At 46.9% G+C, this 18243-nt stretch overlaps 1 protein-coding gene across 1 annotated transcript in view; it reads right to left on the minus strand.

The window, feature by feature from the left end:
• Nucleotides 1-4820: 4820 nt before the first annotated feature.
• Nucleotides 4821-18243, minus strand: part of FAM174B (family with sequence similarity 174 member B) — a 74046-nt gene continuing 60623 nt past the window's right edge. Inside the window, 2 exon segments of the mRNA XM_027688519.1 lie at nt 4821-5258; nt 5632-5713. Coding sequence (XP_027544320.1) covers nt 5229-5258; nt 5632-5713 — 112 coding nt within the window. The 3' untranslated portion in view covers nt 4821-5228.

The raw sequence follows: 18243 nt of genomic DNA on the forward strand, positions 1-18243 counted from the left end.
CGGGAATGGTGTCCCCCCTGGAAGTGCCTGGCCAGAACAAACCGGCGGCGAGGCCGGAGGAATCCTGCCAGCAATAAAAGCTAAGTCCCCCTGTGCTGAGATGGTGGCAGGCCATCTGATACTAATCCTGTGCCTCCAGGAAACAAAACCTCCCAGGCATTGTAAAATACCCTCAGCTGTTTGCTGGTTTGGCTGCCTGGAGAAACTCCTCCAGTGAGGGTCGATGAAGCCCTCGGTGTTCTTGGGTGACCCAGTGTCCTGGTTAGAACGGCTGGGACCAATTCATCCCTGGATGGGTGTAACCCAAAACTGTGTATTCTATAGCCTCCATGCCATTTCCCAAAAACTGCTGTCAGTAGAGGCCTGCAAGGTGGGAAGATGTTCCTGTACCCTTTTATGGAATTCCCCGCTCTGATATCCTTATATGGAATTCCCTGCTCTAATACCCTTTTATGGAAGAGGGACTGAGCATCCGCATGCCCTTTTATGGAATTCCCTACTCTGAGGGAGGGACTGAGCACTCCCGCCTGAACTGGAGAGTATATAACTGGGAGTTTCAGAGCCTTGGGGCTCTCTCTCGTGGGACCCAGAGGAAGACAGCAGACCACCGCTGCTCCCAACCAGGCTGAGACCACCACCCTCGACTGGACTGCAATCACCACTTCTGACCAGACTGCAGCAGCTCTCCCACCAGCAGGTTTATTCCCTCTCCCTTTGCTTTGGACTCGGGGGGTGGGCCAAGGTACACCACTTTTGTTCATACCCCAGGGTGCTGGGTTTGTACATTTGGGTTTTGTGGATTAAAACCAATTGTCTGTCTGTATAATTGTACTTATTGCATTATTTTAATAAATTGTTATTCTGACTTATAAATCTCTCTTTTGAATTGAGTTCATTTTGCCTTGCTGGTTAACTTTTAAACCAGCACACCCAGGCAGCAAAGTTTAAAGCACATTAGAGCAGCGTAATGGGGTTTTTAACTAGTGCTCTGGAAAGCCTGACATGCCACTTTCTAGAAAATGTTGCAATTTAGGCTTCTGCAGGAACCACAGAGCAAGGAAAACATTATGCTTGGACTATCAGTCTTGTGGTGTCTTACTGCACAGGTTCCAGACGAACTTGCTTAACTCGGCTTGTGTCTGGAAATGACTTTGGATTGGAGATCACTGGGGAAGAGGAGAAGAGGCATGCTCTATTCCTGGACTGCATATTAGTGTTCCATATGGGTGCAGAGCCAAAGCATATGGACCTCCATCTGTTAGGCAGGCCTGGCCTCGCCCCATGGATGGTTTATAATGCACGTAGATTCATCCAGATTTGGGATTCCTCCAAAGCAATAGACGAGCCAATGACTCAAATATTGTGTAAAGCCATTGAAACTAATGGCACTAAACAACAGTCATTTGTCTCCTGTTTGATTTTACGTGCTGTAAAATAATGAATTAGTTATGGGGGTGGGTGAGTATTGTGTTGTGGATGGAAGCTTTGAAGGAAACATGTTTAAAAGAAAACAAAACAAAAACCATCCCAGTGATTCTGTATCAGCTTCCTGCAATGTTTTATTCCCCAGAAAGTAAGCTGTGTCCTTCAACTTCAATAACATGGCATTTATGCTCCATCTGTGATCAGATTTAAAGAGGTTTGCAGGCATAATTCAGGAAACCTTCAATGACAAATTCAAGGAAGCTGCAGAAAGAATTCTTGAAGTTCTTCCATAACTAAAACAACTCTAGGGAAAATGAACTTTGCTCCTACAAGCTCTATATTAACCGCAAGCGCTGGACTTGAATGTTTTCTTTTCTTTAAAACAAATAATTAGCCCCAAAAGACTCCAAGCCCTCACATGCTGTGCTGTTTCTTGCATCAAGAAGCCAGCGTGTGGTGGGACTCATCCTGACCTCACTGAAATCAAGAGGCAGCTTCCACTGAGCCCATCAGCATCCATCTCTTCAGAAGGTCACATTTCTGCTTCAAAGGATGGGCCTCAGAGGCTGAATCTCAGGCACCACGATGGAAGAACTGCTGCCGAATCCCCCAGCAGAATTGTGTGGGACACATGATTAAAGCCATGGGATGACCGCCAAGGAGGTGGGCTTTTGTGGCAGCCCCTGGGAGAGCTCATAGCAGAAAAAAAACCTCTCTCCACTAAATTAATTAATTACCATGCCTGTTAGCTCTGGGGTTTGGGGAAATTACCGCAGCCTGGTTTCCTTCAGCACTTTTATTCCTGGCTGGAGACCAGGGGAGTTGTTGAGGTTGCTGACTTAAGACACCATAACAAATGCCTAGAAATGACTGGGTAGGCGTTATGATTTGGAACCTGTGCGTCTCACCTGCCTCAAGTGCGGGCTTCACGGCATCTTTTCTCAGGATTTTATGGAAGGGGCAGATTTACAAGCACGCCAGTCTCTTCCTGGGCTTCCCAGGAGAGACCAAGAGGGAACAAATTTCTTGGCTGAAAACCGCCTGAGGAGCCAGGCAGCTCTGAACATTCTGTGGTTTATTTTTGGACGAGGTCATTTTGGTAATTGCATGTGTGAAATGAAAGGCAATTAGAGATGGAGAGAAGGTGTTACATGTGTGTTGGAATAGGAGCCAGTTCCAAACCAAAGGATCTGTTAAAGGCGTGGAGCCCTGAGTGTGATGCAGGGCAAAGAGGGCAGGGGGATGCTGAAGGGATGTGTGGGTATTTATGGGTGCTTAATGTGAAATGGGATATTGAAACACTTGCGTCTGTGATGTGTCTTTTATGGTCTTCCCAAGATTTTAACTAAAAATGTAATAAAACCACGACATCCAGGAAACCAGGATGTTTTAACAATCATCCATTATAAATTGTTTTGAAGGCGGGGGGGAGGGAAGAAAATCAAAGAATGATTGTTTGTGTAAAGACATTCAAGACACTGAGTTCACATGGAGAAATAAACCCTTTGGGAAAGGTTCTCCTGTTAGGAAGCACGTGGCACACAGACAATAAAGTGCAGGGGGTGTTTCCATGCTGCCACAGGGATCTGCCGAGCGGCTGTTTCCAAATCAGGTACATCTGGCTGCCAACAACGTGGTGCATGCCAAGGATGGGGAGCAGGATCACATGCCAGGAGGTGGGATGAGGAGAATGTTGGATTTGGGCTGGGATGACCTTTGGTTGGCTCACAGGGGTTTCAGCTATAATTTCCAAGATGATACAGCACCTGTTGCCTCCGCCAGAGGAGACAGCAGGGAAATGCTGGTGCAGGATGGAAGGGAGTTAATGAGGCCTGGAGAGGTGGCTGCAGGGCGTGCAGGCATTGTCTCTGGCTGGTTTTAAGGGATTAGGAGAGTTTGGTGTGGTTCATGGCCTTGGAAGGGATCAGGGTTCTGCTGCCTACTGCTGGGGTGGCCAATCCACCTGGAGGTAAATGCAGTGGACATGTCTGTGAGCTGGTCCCCTTCCTCGTGCCTGTGTGTGTTCACATTCTCAGCAGAGAAGGGGACCCTTGGCCAATCACCCCAGCATTCCTGGGCTCTTTCTCCATCTCTTCCACAACTGTGGTGCCTTTAGACTGTTTTCTCCATGCTTTTTGCAAGAAAAAAACTGCCTATGTGCCAAAAATGGTCCTTGTTGCTCCAGCAGAAACATCCTGGATTGGTTTTCTCTCTGCCTTCCAGACAAATTCAGTGAAAGCCCACAGCAGCCGTGGCTCCCAGTAGCCCCCAAGGACCAGGGTTCCCTGAGCTTGTAGTTTAAACGGAGATTAGCTTCTAAAATTTAACGAGGATCTCTGTGAAAACAGAGTCCCAAGGATAAAACAAAAACAAAAAAAAAAGAAGCCCATTGAATACCCATCCAATTAGGGCTTCCAACAGGTCCTCATTAAACATCCGCTCCTGACATTTGACAGCACAGTTTAGATTAGAGCAGTGAAAAATCCCCTTGAAAAGGCAGATTGACATTTGGCAGAGGAGTGTTTTCATAGCACTGCTAATGGCTTCAAACCCCCAGCTTATACCCTAACAGGGGAAAAAAAAAATCAAAACAACCCAGTGGGCTTGGCAAAGGGGTAAGGAACAGCTCTGCTGGCTGGTGGGGAAACTCCCAGTGACCAAACTCCTGGCCACAGCCAACTCAGGCAACCCCTGGCCTTATCTCTCCATGTGTAGAGTCCTCAAAAGGCAGCATTTAATAAGATACAGAAGCTGTGTTTTTTTGGCTGAGCTGAATATGAAATCGCCATGGCAACCTTTCTTCTGAGGTGATCCAAGTCAGGTAGCAACAGCAGATGAGTTAAAGGTCATCCCTGCAGAGGAAGATGGGCACTGATGAAGCACTTTAACAAGTCCCAGGGGAGGTGGCATTTAAAAGCCACCTGAAAGGGTTCAGCCAGATCTGTGAAGGGACAGAAATCTGAGAGCAACAGTGATTTGGGATGTTCCTGGCTGAGAGGGCAGCAGCACCAGCAGTGCCCAGAGGTCAGTTCCATGAGGGTACAGGAGCCATGACATGGGGGTCCAGCCTCAGGTCTGCAGGACCTGGAGAAAGGCTTGTTTAGCAGCTGGGTAGGAAGTGGGAAAAACCTTTGCAAGCAAAAGCTCCTGCTCCGAAACAAAAGCAGTAGCTCTGTGCAAGGAATGAGACCTCACCCTCCGGCAGGGAAATAATAATTTGAAAAATCATATAAGACTAATTGCAAAGTGATTTTCACCAGGACTTACGCTTCCAAATGCCTGAGGCTCTTTGAAAAACATCCCCTCCCACCTTGGACAAAGGGCTCAATGCAATTTGTGACGATGAGCCAATGCCATTATCTGCACTCCTCAGAGAAGGAAAACAGAGCCACAGAGGGGTTTGCTGTCATCTCCAAAGCTAAATGCCAGCACTTCAAAATACAGCTTGGTGTGCAGTGACAGTGGGTGCTCTGTATTTCTACAAACCATTTGTCCAAGTGCAGCACAGAATGTTTTGGTGTTACAGGGTCAGGGTGGTTTGGTCTGAGTGACCCAATGCAGATCAGGCAGCAAGGTTAGTGGCAGGGACAAACTCCAAGTTTCCTGGCTCCTGGATCTCTGGTCTGATCCTTTTATCATACCAAAAGATCCTTTCCATGTGGCAGCAGCTGGACAGAGAGGTGTGGCAGACAGTCCCAGCCTCTGCCAGACCTGGGGGATCAGAAGACCTGGGGACATTCACTTCCATCCCAGATGGGTCATCACATCCCAGGGTAGAGGCAGGAGGACATGGTAAACACCCATCAAAGACTCCTGCCATTTGCTTCTCTGTCCTAAAAAATAAGTACAAATGCTCAAGCTGATAAATCCAAAGTTCAATCTTCATCCCAAATAACTTTCTGTTGGAGTAATACCTGTGGGAATCTTTTTGTATGCTATCTATTTTTAATTTTGCTATGTTCTCAGGGTCTCTTTTCAAGCTTTTCCCCTCTAAACATGAGGACTAGAAACTCACAGCTTTTGTTGTGTTTGTTAAAGCTGAGCATCCCAAATAATCTCAGGTTCAAGAGCTGTGACTTCAAAAACCCCCACATACCACATGACCTGTGAAAAAAAGCTATGCAAGCTCACAGCATCCCTCTTTCCCGTCCCTGAAAAGCTCAGCTTTCACCTGGATCTCATATCCCACTCCCTCTCCTATCTTACTTTTGTCTCCTCCTTGGCTGCAGCTCCTGGATCAGGACCTTCACTTTTAATTACCAGGTAGGAAATCCTCCTCGGGGTGAGCCTGATGGGTGGGAGAGAAACCAGAGGTTCAGGAGATCTTAAGAGCTTTTTCTTGCTGCTGTACTTCTGGGAGTAGAGACCTTAAAAGCCAGAGACCCCCCCCAGCAGTTTTCAGCAAGACCCAAATGAAAACTGATACTCCATCTAGTCCTGCCATGTTTAAGCTGGATGCTCACATTGCAAACCCTGCCTGCACACATTACATCACTCTGTTTGTCCAGCTCAACATGTATTTGCTTGCAGGAAAAATGTCTCCCTAGCTCTGTTTTGGAGGCAGGCAATGAAGAAAAGGTGGATCTGAAAGGAAGTCTAAAGAAAGGGCACTGAGGGACCATGATCTGCAGAGCACGTGGAGGTTGCAGGCTCTCCAGATCCCAGGAGTTTGCTGGCTCCTGATGAAATTTCTGCCTCTCTGACCAGAGCCACGTGCTCACTGCTGGCCCCAGACCCCCTGCTTGCCAACCCATCCATTACCCAGAGTTACACAACTGCTTTGTGCCCTTCCCCTGTTCAGAAATCGGGACAAAATAAACCATTCTGCTCTGCTTGTGATAAGGGTCAGTCTGCACCTTTCTCAGCCATTGGAGTTGCCATCGACTTGTCATCAGAGCTGCTCTAATTTGAACTAATGACTGAGAAACTCATTGCTGATTACAGGGCACTGCCAGGCTCAGGCTGCCAGCAAAAATCCAACCCCCTCCCCCCTTCCCCGGTAGGATAATATTTCACAGCATTGCCAAAATGGACTTCAGCCGTTTATTTTGACAGCTGTAGTTTTAATTATTTACGATAAGGTTTTACAACGTGCTGGTGAAAGGACCACGAGGCATTTCAAAAAAGAAAAATGAGTCTTGTAGACCTTGTCTCAGGGCTGTGATAAACCAGGAGGGAGAAAACGGGAAAGGCTGGAGGACCCAGACTAGTAATCTTCTACAGATCGCAAGGAAAAGCTATTTCCCTTTGGACACCTCAATAGTTACCATAAAGCTGAGCAAGTGGGAAGCTCAGAACTCTGAGACAGGGCACAAATTTGCTCTTTTTTAGAGCAGGAAAATCCATGTGCTCCAACCCTCTGCCACTTTAATCCCACCCCACCCACCAGGCAGGAGAAGAGCATTCCCATTGCAGCGTCTCAGCATTTGCTTATTTGAGGAATGAAGACAAAAGCCACAAAGTTCACAGAAGAGAAAGTGACACAAATACACATTGAGGGTGGGATTAGGAATTACTAAAAACTTCCAGCCTGTTCAACATCCACCCGTGTTGATGAAATTGTTGATGAAATGCCCCACTGATATCACAATTTGAATCTAACATACCCTGGTGCTCCTCTGCTTCTCTGTGGGGCTGTGGGTTCCATGAGACACCTCACAGATTGGATTAACATGCCTGGAATTTGCTGGTAGGGTCATCTTGATGTGATTTGTTTTTTCTCAATCAAGAACATCTGCAAAAATCATGTTGTTCCCATGGAAAACTTCAAGCACCCAGAATTGAAAATTTCATCAGAAGTGTATTTAATGGGAATTATTTTCTTCATGGTACCAGGCAGCCCTTAAAATGTGCAAACTTGAGGACATAATTTACTGTCTGTTCTGCAGCTCTTGATTTTTCAAAGGAGGAGAGAAAGAGTAGCCCACCTTGTTAAAGCTCTCAGAGACAGATTGCTGGAGAGCATTAAATAAAAGCTCCCTGTTACCGCTATACAAGGGAGTATTTGAGGTCTTGCCATTCTCTTGTGAGGCTGAATTTGCACCATAACTGGTGCTTGATGAATGTGAGCCCATGGCAAAGGCTGTCCCAGAGATACTACAATCATCCCTTTAGTGTTAGTCTGAGGGGACCCATCACTTCAGAAGTGATTTTAAAGAGGGACATGAAGTGAGCTGAGACTTAACGCCTGCACATCAAGAGAAGATAGATGTGAAAAATAAATCGGTTTCTCAGGCAGGGGGTCAGGCTAATCACCTGCAGGTTCTGTTTGCTTGGGTGTGTTTCCAACACAGAGACTGGACTAGATTTTGCCCTGGTTAAAAATAAAATCAAGTTAGGATGTCTGAATCCTTGAGAAAGGATTCAAGAATGATCCTTACTCTGCCTTCTGCCATGATTTTCCTCACATGAAGAGCGAGTCACGGCTGACTCCATGCTGAAGGACAGCAGCCACTCCAAGGCCACTAAACTTCACTAACTGGTTAAGCCATCCCTGGTCAGTGTGTGCTTGTCTCTGCTGGCCTCCATCTTCCATGGTCATTTACATCAGTTTGAAGTCCCACCAGGTCGTTTCCATGGTCATATCGAATGGATACAAATGACTGCAGAATGTGCTGGGCAGAGGAGACTCATCCCAGCTCTCGGCAGAGCGTTTTGCAAAGAGGATTAGCAGCTGTGGGGGATGATTATTATCATTAATGATGTCAGAAGGGAGGCAAGCGGAGAATTCAGTATTTAGTATTTTGACAAAAGCCACAGGGTTCGGATTTGCAGTCAAATTCTACAAAATGTTCTACACCGAGGCTTAAAAAAACAAGCTAAATGTTTATTATACTAATAATTCTTCAGTTAACGTCAAGGCAGGTGAACAGGGGATCTAACACTTGATCCCCTGCTAAGGCTTTGGCAATTGCAAGTGCTGAAAAGCTGGATGAGACTAAACAGGTTGCACAGAGGTTGCAGCACACACGCTGCTGGGGACTCAAAAAGGGCTGCTAATTGCCCAAACCTGCCAGGAGACTGTTTGTGCCCTGGCTCCTGACCTCCACACAGCCTGAAATCCAGCATGTCTGGCTCTCCAGCATCAAACACGTACCCAGGAGGATGTGTTTGGACCAGGTATGGTAGCTCTGGCTCTCATGTGATGCCCTTACAACCTGAGCACACCTCTGCAAAGACCATGATCCTCCTTTGAGCCTCCTGTACCTTCAAAGAGTGGTTTTTTTCTGCAGCTCCAGCTCCTGAGTCTGAGTCCATGCTCATTTGCCACTTCCAAACCCCAAACTAAAGACCTTACAGGTGTCAGGATGTGCAGAGTAGTGTGTAAATATCTGTCCACTGAGATGCTCAGTTAATTAGGAGACAATATTACATAAAACACAACAAAGTACTAATGAATAAACAAACAAGCCTCATTTGAGATCTTTTCAAACCATTTCAAGCCAGTGTTTTGGCTTTTGGGTGCCTGAGAGCCCGAGGAGTGGCAGGAGCAGCAGCAGGGCAGAACATGGGCCTGGAGGCAACAGGTGGGAGGGAAACACAGAGCTGTGATTCAGAGAGGGGAGCAGGACTCATCATTTCATGCTCCCGAGGGAGAGATCCTGGTTCACTTCTTTGTTGTGATAAAGACAACCTGCTTGCCTAGGGCAAGACTTTTAACTTTTCCCATAGTGCTGAGCCTTGACTGTTGCTGAAAGGATGAGATGGACATATCCCACCAACACCCCTGATTCCACACCCCATGGCTACTCCAAGGTGCTCACAGCCCTTTCAGCACAAATACAATACTGGCTTACAAACTGTGTTTCCAAGCCAGCCCAGCGCACCTCAGTTTTCCCTAAAATACTCCATCTCCCTTCTGTTCTGGACCTTGGAGGTTGGTTTCCCCCATGGCAGGGACAGCAGCAGGACAGCTGTGGGGCTCAACAACTGTTACTTTACTCTGCAGTTCCAAACCTGGGAAATGTAGGTCGCTGATCTTCAGCATGACCTACATTCACAACTCCAAATAAGCCCCTTTTGCCAATGTTGATGTTTCCTAGCTTCAAGTTGAATCTGGAATACACACATGAGTGCCCTGCTTTGCCTGGATGTCCAAGGAGGGAAGTTATGACCATGCCCAAGCAGATGGTGCCCAGGCCATCCGTGTCCTGCACACATGGCTACAGCAATGCCCTGCCCGGGCCAACAGCAAACTCAGGTCTCTGTACAAAAGCATCTCCTCACTCTGGACGAGCTGTATTTACACCTTACATCAGAAGGATGGACAGCAAAATGAATATTATCATTCCTGTTTTCTTTCTAATACGGTGTCTTTCTAATATGTTGAATGGGGCTGGCAAAGTACACCCACCTCACGGCACCCCTGGCAGAGACGTGGGCAGGCAGCAGCTGTGGCAGCTCCAGCAATAATCATGGAATCATCTAGTTCCAATCCCCCTGCCATGGGCAGGGACACCTTCCACTAGGCCAGGTTGCTCCAAGCCCCGTCCAACCTGACCTTTAACACTACCAGGGAAGAGGGAAGCCAGAATTTCTCTTGGCAACCTGTGCCAGGGCCTCACCATCCTCACAGGGAAGAATTTCTTCCTCACATCTAATTAAATCTCTCCTCTTTAATTTTAAAGCCATTCCCCCTTGTCCTATCACTATCTGCTTGTGTAAAACATCGCTCTTCTTCTTATAAGCCCCCTTTAGGTACTGGAAGGCCACAATGAAGTCTCCACAGAGCCTTCTCTTCTCCAGCCTTAACAACCCCAGCTCTCTCAGTGTGTCTTTGTAGGAGAGTTGCTTCAGCCCTCGGATCATCTTTGTGTCCCCAAAAATGTTCTGCCTTGGCTGCCATTGGCAGCAGTCCTGCTGTTGTTTTCACTGGAGGCAGGTTTCTCACTCCAGGTTTCTTCTTCCTTCACATGGGTGAGGAAAAAAAGCAACCTGTCAGGTACTTTTTGTGAATAAGGGAATTCTTCATCCATCTTTTACAGAAATGCCAGTTTCACTGATCCTTTCAGACCTCATCTTCGCTCCATCCATCATGTCACCTCAACACCTAGGATACCTTTAGCCTTGAGAAAATATGAGTAATCCTGACTGGATTTTGTGCACAGGGAAAAAGGAAAAGCCCTCACATGTCGTTATATTCCCTAGGTTTGGGAGGATATGTAAAATTGTCTTAGACTATTATCAGTAACTCCTTCCACCAGGTAAAGATGAAAGAAAAGGCAAAATAATCTGAAGGAAAAGGAATGGGGTAAAAAAAGGGGGAAAAGAGAAGAAAGAACATCCTCATACACTCTGGAGACAATGAGTGGAAAAAGACATCATTCCTGGTGTTCACATACCCTGGGGACAGCAGGTAATAGCTCATAGCAGCCACCCGGGTTGCCTAGATGTGCTTTCCTTTCTGAAAGGAAAATTATGTCCACCCAGGGGATGCCTCCAAATCCTGGATAGCCTGGCATCAGGGATACAGCGTGGCTTGAAGAGCTGGAGGAACAGAAGTAGCCTCAATTCTCTACTGAACTATTTATTTCAAGACTGAGGTGCATTGGACAAATTGTCATCAATGTTCCTCTTCTCTTCTTGCCTCCAAACAGCTTTCTGAGGCTGCCCAGGGAGAGCCATATTTGTCACTGCTTTCGTCTTGTTATCAGCTGATGGGAAACAGGTCAGGCACCCCAGGTTGGTTTAGGACCAGCACACTTAGTGCAGAACTGATCCCAGCACCGAGGGACCGGCTCCAACCAGCGCAGCCACTCAGAGCCCTATTGGGAACCACACACTACCCCTGTCCTTTCCCAGATCTTCCATCATGTCTCATTTATGTTTGGGTCCCATTTATCATGCATGAATGTAGGTCATGGCAAAGACCATGTCTCAGCAAACTGTGAAATCTCAGCTTGGCCTCTTGCCTTATGTGAAGAGTATTTTCTCACCTCCCATCACTCCGGGTTGCTACTGCACCAAGTTCTTTCTTCTCAGTGAGTCCTTGCTCCCCAGCAACTGTCAGGAAAACTCATTGCAGCAGTGATGGCAAATGGCCTCTGACAATGGGAACATTGCAGGCTGCCTCAGGCAGAACAGGGTGTTGAGTTATGACAAACTCCAGCATCTCACCTAAATATCTTTTGTGTAACCACCAATCCACCATCCCCACTGCCACTGAAACCTCTCTTTAGCTTGTCTTCCCTCTTTGCATTGGACTGAAAAGAAAATCAGTGTGTCCTGTATGCATGAGGCACTGACACTTGCAAGCTGTGGGGAAGCTCCACATTTGTGTTGATGGCAGCAGGAGCAGGATCCGTCCCTCTGGCTTTTTACTGCTGGGTGGGCAAAGTCAGAAAACAAAAACAACACACCCATGTACCAAGAATGAAAAAGAGCTTGTTGGCTGGGAACTGGCAGCACACAAAATCCACCTTTGTGTTGTCTCAGCAATGCCACAGCTGAGCCAGCTTATTTTTGGCAGGAATCCTTCCTCCTTTCCTCACTCATGGTCAGTATGCGCGGCACTGAAGCCTAATGCAGGCTGAATGACACCAAGCTGTGACAGCCCCTGGGTGCTCAGAGGTGCCACACCACATTTCCAAACACTCCAGTGACAAGAGCCAGCCAGTGGAGTGTGATGGGGGCAGAGATGGAGCCACCGAGCCAGATGATTTAATGTATTGGCCATGTTAAGTGTGCAGTGGCAGGGTCTGAGCTGATCTCCACAACAGCCATGGCAGCAGGAACAAATTGTTGCCCCAGTGCTTGAAGCCATGTTGTGCCCCCTGTACCTCCTAACTCCATCCCAACAATGCTACTAAGCCAACAGGATCTGTCTTGCCCTGTGCTAAATGAAGGTAGCTCCTATCAAGAGCTCTTGGTCTCTGACCTAGCAGCTCATGCTTTTTTGGGAGGGTCAAAGACATGGTGTACAAAAGCTCGGCACAGCAACAAAACTACTGACTAACTCCCTACCTGCTAAAAACTAGATATTTGTGATCTGCATGCAGGTTTCCTCTGCTTGCACACATTTGTGTTAGACCTTAATAGGCTTCATTGAAGTATTCTCAGGTTCTGCACAAAACTGAAATGCCAAAGGAAGCCTAAAATTCCGAGTTCCTCATGTCCTTCCTCAGATTTCAGCTTTTTAGACAGCACATCAAAACAGGAACATAATGAAGCTGCTATTATTGCTAATGCTTTTCACATTATTCGAGGTGCAGGGAACAATTATACGGCATTAATGACATGCTGCTACACTCGGGTAACGCTGCCAAACCGTGGCTCCATTCACCTTCTCTCCTCCACTTCTGTTCTTCCCCACCTGCTCCCCGTCAGAAGGCAAGGCACAGCCGGTTTGCTCCACTTCCTCTGAAAAACCCTATCAAAGAAAACTCCAAATGCTCCGAGTTCCTTTCAGAAAAATAAAACGAAATGAGCAGAGAAAACATCACCTTTCAGAGGCTTTTTGCCCCGGAGCAGCGGCAGCGCCTTGATGCCTCCGGCGCAGGGCAAATTGCACAGCAGCCCCCCCGTGATGGGAGCAGACCCACCTCGTGCCCGGCTGCCTGTTCTGCTGCTGAAGAGCCTGGCAGGTCTCCTCAGTTCTCTTTCCAAGCTTTTAACGAGCCAGACTCATTAATCACCTCTCCCTTACCAAGAGAGACCTCTCTACGCGCTCCCTGCTTGCCAGCTTTGGATTGAAGAGACAGATGCAGTTCCCAGGCTTCTGACACGAAGTTTGTGGGAGATTAAGCTTGTGCAGCCCTCTGTGCAGGGTGGTGATGTTTGACTTGTGAAGCCCTGGTTAAGGGATGGAGCTCTGAGAGGTCTTTCCTGTGGCTCAGGCTGCCCAGGTTGGCACAAGCTGCAAGCCCATCTCACGTGGAGCCAGCCGGCCGTGCCGTGGGCAGTGATGCCAAGCCCAGTCACGCAGTTAAACGGCTGAATAACCCCTGAAGCAAGTGTCATTCATTTTATGGCTGGAAGGAGCCAGGAGAAAGCATCACCTAGAGGTAGGAAATGCATGCAACAGCACTGAAACTGTGGGAGGGTTTGTATTGTGAAGTTCTAGACACACAGGTTCCAAAAATGGCTCCTTGCCCCAGTGCCCCAGGGGAAGCATGGCCATGGTGCCACTGGAGCAGCCTCAGCATCCTTGCACTTAAAGGACTGTGATTTGGTGAATCTGGATAATAAGGAAACATTCATCCTACAGCTACGCCTTTACACAAGCTGCCAACTCTGTTTTGGATCTGTAGCCTTGTGCCTTCTTCACTGGGCTGCCTCCTCCACCTGGGTCTGACAGGTGCAGCTGAGGTGAAAGGAGCAGCTTTACCTTTACTCATGAGGGAGAGTCAAGACCATTAAGTGATAAAGGGCACAAATGGAGCTATCACTGCAAGTGGCACAAAGTGTTTAGGAGGTGGTTCATTATCCAAATGCTTGTTGAGACCAGCAGAGTTCTGCACTCTTGGCAAGGATGGATTGATCTCCAGGGGCTTTCCAGTGACAAGTAAGGTAGAAAAAGGAGCGCAGAGGTTTTTTTCTGAGTACACAGAAGATGTTTTGTTTATATCTTTAGATGAAAAAATGGTGGTATCAGAAACCATATGTGTACATGTGCTTGTTTGCTCCTGGCACCTATCTCTGAGTGGCCTGGTGATGCTCTGGGGTGGAGGGGGGATGCCTGAAACATCCAGCTTTGATATTGAAAATGGGTGAGTGGTCTGTGACTTCCAGCAGTAGCAGCGTGGGATATGGGGAGGTGATGGGACACCTCTATCTGGTCTTTAGGCTTGAATCCACCTTGGAGGACATCAGGACTGTTCAAAACGCTGAAGCTTAAAATACCTGGAGGTGGAGTGGCTGAGGGCAGTTATGGCAACTTGGAGAGTGGGCAGGGGGCTTGTTGGACCAGTGCTTTTACATGACTGAGGAGCTGTGCTATGTTCTTGTGGGTTTAGAGCAAACAGAGCAGGAACTGATATGTTTTGAGTGCTGTGCTCTGTATTTGACATCTACGTGCGTGCACCTTGCGAGTGTATTCATTCTCAGAGAGGCTCTTGCCTGTTTGCTCTCACACTAATGAGATATTCTCACTCATTTCTTTGTTACGCCAGCTCTAATTTCCAGCTCTTTGACACGAGCAACCATTTTTCTCTGAAAGGCTGTGATCGCATGGCAGGATTATAAATTTACTCCTGAAATGCGCCATTAATAAATAATAAAGTGTTTATAAATATGCAAAATAGATTATTAGTCAATTCTACAAAATCTTGGCTACAGGAGCATAAAAGTGTGCCCTGCAGCTTGTATATCTATTATAAAAAAGAGGAAGGAACTAAAAAGAAATTTAGATTCCCTTTTTAACTTCCAAGCAGTAAATGCTGAATAACTTATTTCTGATAGTGATTATGTTAAAAGCAAATCATTTTTTTCCTTGAACAGCAGCAAACAACGTGCTGCAAATATGTGATTTTAAAAATATTATGTATATGCAGAGGGACAAAGTTGTTCATTTGAACAGCTCATTAAACAGAAGTTCTTCAGCAAGAACCTCGCCCTGTCTGTGAGCATCCTGAGCAGTACTATTGTTTTATTTAAGCTTAGCAAGCTTCAGGAATGCTAATGGTTTTTAAATAGTTTTGCCTCTTATCTATAAGAGCTCAGACTGGAACCCTGAATCATGGAATGGTAGGGGTTGAAAGGGACCTTAAAGATCACCCAGTTCTGTGGGGGTGTGTGCTTGTTCATTGAGTTTCCCATTGAGACATGGGAAATGGCGGCTCCTGAGTTTCTCAGCAGTGTCCTGGATAATGCCTGCCTTTCTAGCAAGACCCATCCTCATCAGCAGATTGTTGCAGCAACGTTTTGCCTTGTTAGTCCAAAATAAACAGACTTATTTCTCCTTTGCCACAGGTTTATCCACAAGGGCTTTCCTAATCTGTACCTGCAGGTAACGCACAGAAACTGGGGGTGAAAGTCAGGTAACTGGGAATTCAGTGGCAGAAATATCAGAGGAAGCTGGATGGCAAAAAGGGGCAGGAGGAGAAGAAGGACAAGGACCACCACCTTCACTGCTGAGCTCTGAAAGCGTTGCTGCACCATCAGCAAGAACTGGTCTGACCCCCCCCAAAAAATTATCATATAGATTAAAGGAAACAGGAGATATTGCCTAAACAAACTGGTTTTTATTGTTTACCTGAAAATCATCTTGATGCCACTGGGATACTGTAGAAGTCCTTATGTGAGGAGATGGAGAGAGCCAGGTAATTTCAGACACTGTCCAAAAGGAGCTACTGAGACGACTCTGCTGACAGTCAGGCAGAAATGAAGTGGGGAAATGTCAAATGTTCTTGACCTGAGCTTGAACCTTTATGAATTGAGGGCAGAGGAAGAGAAAAGTGTCCATAAAGAAGAGCTTCTCTTCAGCTAAATATGTTTGTATCGAGGCACAGACAGTCTGGAAACTTGTGGAGGGGGGAAGAGCTGGGGGAGGCAAAGGATTTAGAAGTGATGCCTCAAGGAACTGATGACAAAGAGTTTATTTTTGCTCAGCAGCAGTGCACTGATTATTCTGGGCTGGCATAAGAGCTCATGAGGACCAGACACATCAAGCCCAGGCCCCTTTGTGTCCCTTTAACATACTTGTTCCCTGGCAAGAAATGCACGTTTGAAACTCGAAGCTGAGGATTCACTGTCAGCAGGGCCAGTGAGTCTGGAGGAGAGAGTTTGGCTTCTGTAACACTATAGCCCCGAATGAGTCTCTCTCCCACCTATGTGTGTAAGAGGGAATTGTGCCACAGTTATTTCACTGGCATTCAGATTTGGCAGAGGAGTCTCCAAGGATGTCCTGTGCTGCCCAGCACAGGTCAGAGATGTTCAAACGAGCTCATTTTGCTTTTGGAATTGGTAAAGATCCTGGGCAGGTATCTGGTACTAAACTGTTGCTAGGCCAGAATACCATGTACATTAAATTGTCTAGAAAGAGCCAGTGTAAGAAGCCCAGAGGAGTCAGGAAGAGGTTTAAGCAGATATGTGTTACCCTTCATAGAAAAACCTTAAAATAAATTATACTGGCTGAAGTGCGAAGTAGGTCATCTAATCTTTATCCCTCCTCATCTTTCAAACCAACAGTGCCCCATCTGCACACTACAGAGCTGAAACCCTGGCCAGGGAATCTGAGTCCTTGTTTCACATTCAGATCAGTGGGTTCCCTCCATCACTGGGAGGGATGGAGTGGGCAGCAACAGGCAACAGCCAGGAGTATGTTCTCCAGCCAGGGCTGGCAGCCTTTGAAGGCTGGTAATTAAGATTGTAATCTCTTCCAAAATAGAGATTAAACATGCTGGTTGAAGCTTTGAAGCAGCTGTTTAAGCTCCTCAGGACCTGGCCTTCTTCTTCCTTTCAGCAGCCCAGGCAGGTTCTCCTCCAGGAGGTGGGGGGAGCTGGTCCCTGTGCTGCTGGTCCCCCAATGCAGAGGGAAGTGAGTGAACGTGTTGGTTTATGAGATACCAACAGGAAGGGAAAGAAAAGCCTAGAAACCACCTTTGTCTCTTAAGCCAACAAAAACTGCCTCTGGATTTTTTAAGACCCTTTGCTTCTTAGCTTTAAAAGCAATGGCCACCACTTCCATGCTGCTTTCTTGAGCTGAAGAGCTGTTTTCCATGAATTAGAAGTGCTGTTTTGAGTTGTATTTGGCTCATTTAACCTCCCATGAGCAAACAGTCACTGGAGAAGTTGAGCCAACCTGGAGCTCCGCTGGCTGAGCTCAGAGGAGTGGAGGTCTGTCTGAAACCAAAGCTACAGTTTCTGGCCTCTTCAAAATTGGTAATTGCCAGCTCATAGGGAGATGAAACTACCTTCAGTGATGTTTTTGTGCAGCCTAGTTACAGACTACTCGGTCTTAAGCAATTAGAGCTATTTCTGCTTCATACTCTTAATAGAGCTTGTTGTCAGGCATAATTCCAATCATCTTGGTGTTAAGATCCCTCTCTCTGACAGCACTTGCCACACATCGCTGACAATTTTGCAGTTATCAGTACCAAAGCATCCAAAGATCACTGACACTGAGGCACAGGGAAGACACACGCTCCCTTTTCCAGGGTTATAAATGTGAATTAGCTCCATTCAGTTAACCTCACACTTGTGCACAGACCTGCTGATAAGAGCAGCAGCTTGTACGAGGGTGGTAGCAGCCACCCACCCACAGGAGAGGAGAAGATGTGTCGTACTCCGGCCCATGCAGAACTCTCCTAAGTATTGGAGAAACAACCCTTTATTGGGATCTATTCCTTGCCTGTTGTAGTTTTGGGCTTCCCCACGTCAAAATTCAGAGAGGGCTAAGCTGAGCTTTGCCCTTTCCACCCACAGCCCCAGCTGCAATCATATTCATCAAACCCAGCTCTTCAGCTCGTACTTAGGTAACAATTTACGTCAGATTTTGGTCATTTGCTCATCTTCCACTTGAGACCTCATCAGAAAGGTGAGTACACTCAGCAATTGCAGCTGCTGCCTTTTGTTTCATGGCATCCTCACTCCTGCAGCCTGGGCCAAGAGCAGCCTGTTCTGTTTAGCCACAGTGTTGGGGCTCACCTTGAGAAGTCTTCGAACTTCCTACACAAACCAGCTTTGCTGCTCAACAGCTGGCTCAAAATGCCTGACAGCATTTTGTTGGGTATTTTGAATTAGATTGAGCTTTACTTTGCTGTCAGGACATAATTTAAAAGGCACAGGCTGGACAGCATCTGCCTGTTGTCTGCAGCACTGAATTACTCTTAGACTACTCCTGAAGAGATGAAGACATCAAGGCAGAGAAATCAAGTGGTA

The sequence above is a fragment of the Neopelma chrysocephalum genome, unplaced genomic scaffold (assembly GCF_003984885.1).
Source record: "Neopelma chrysocephalum unplaced genomic scaffold, ASM398488v2 Primary Assembly neopelma1_75, whole genome shotgun sequence".
Lineage (NCBI taxonomy): Eukaryota > Metazoa > Chordata > Aves > Passeriformes > Pipridae > Neopelma > Neopelma chrysocephalum.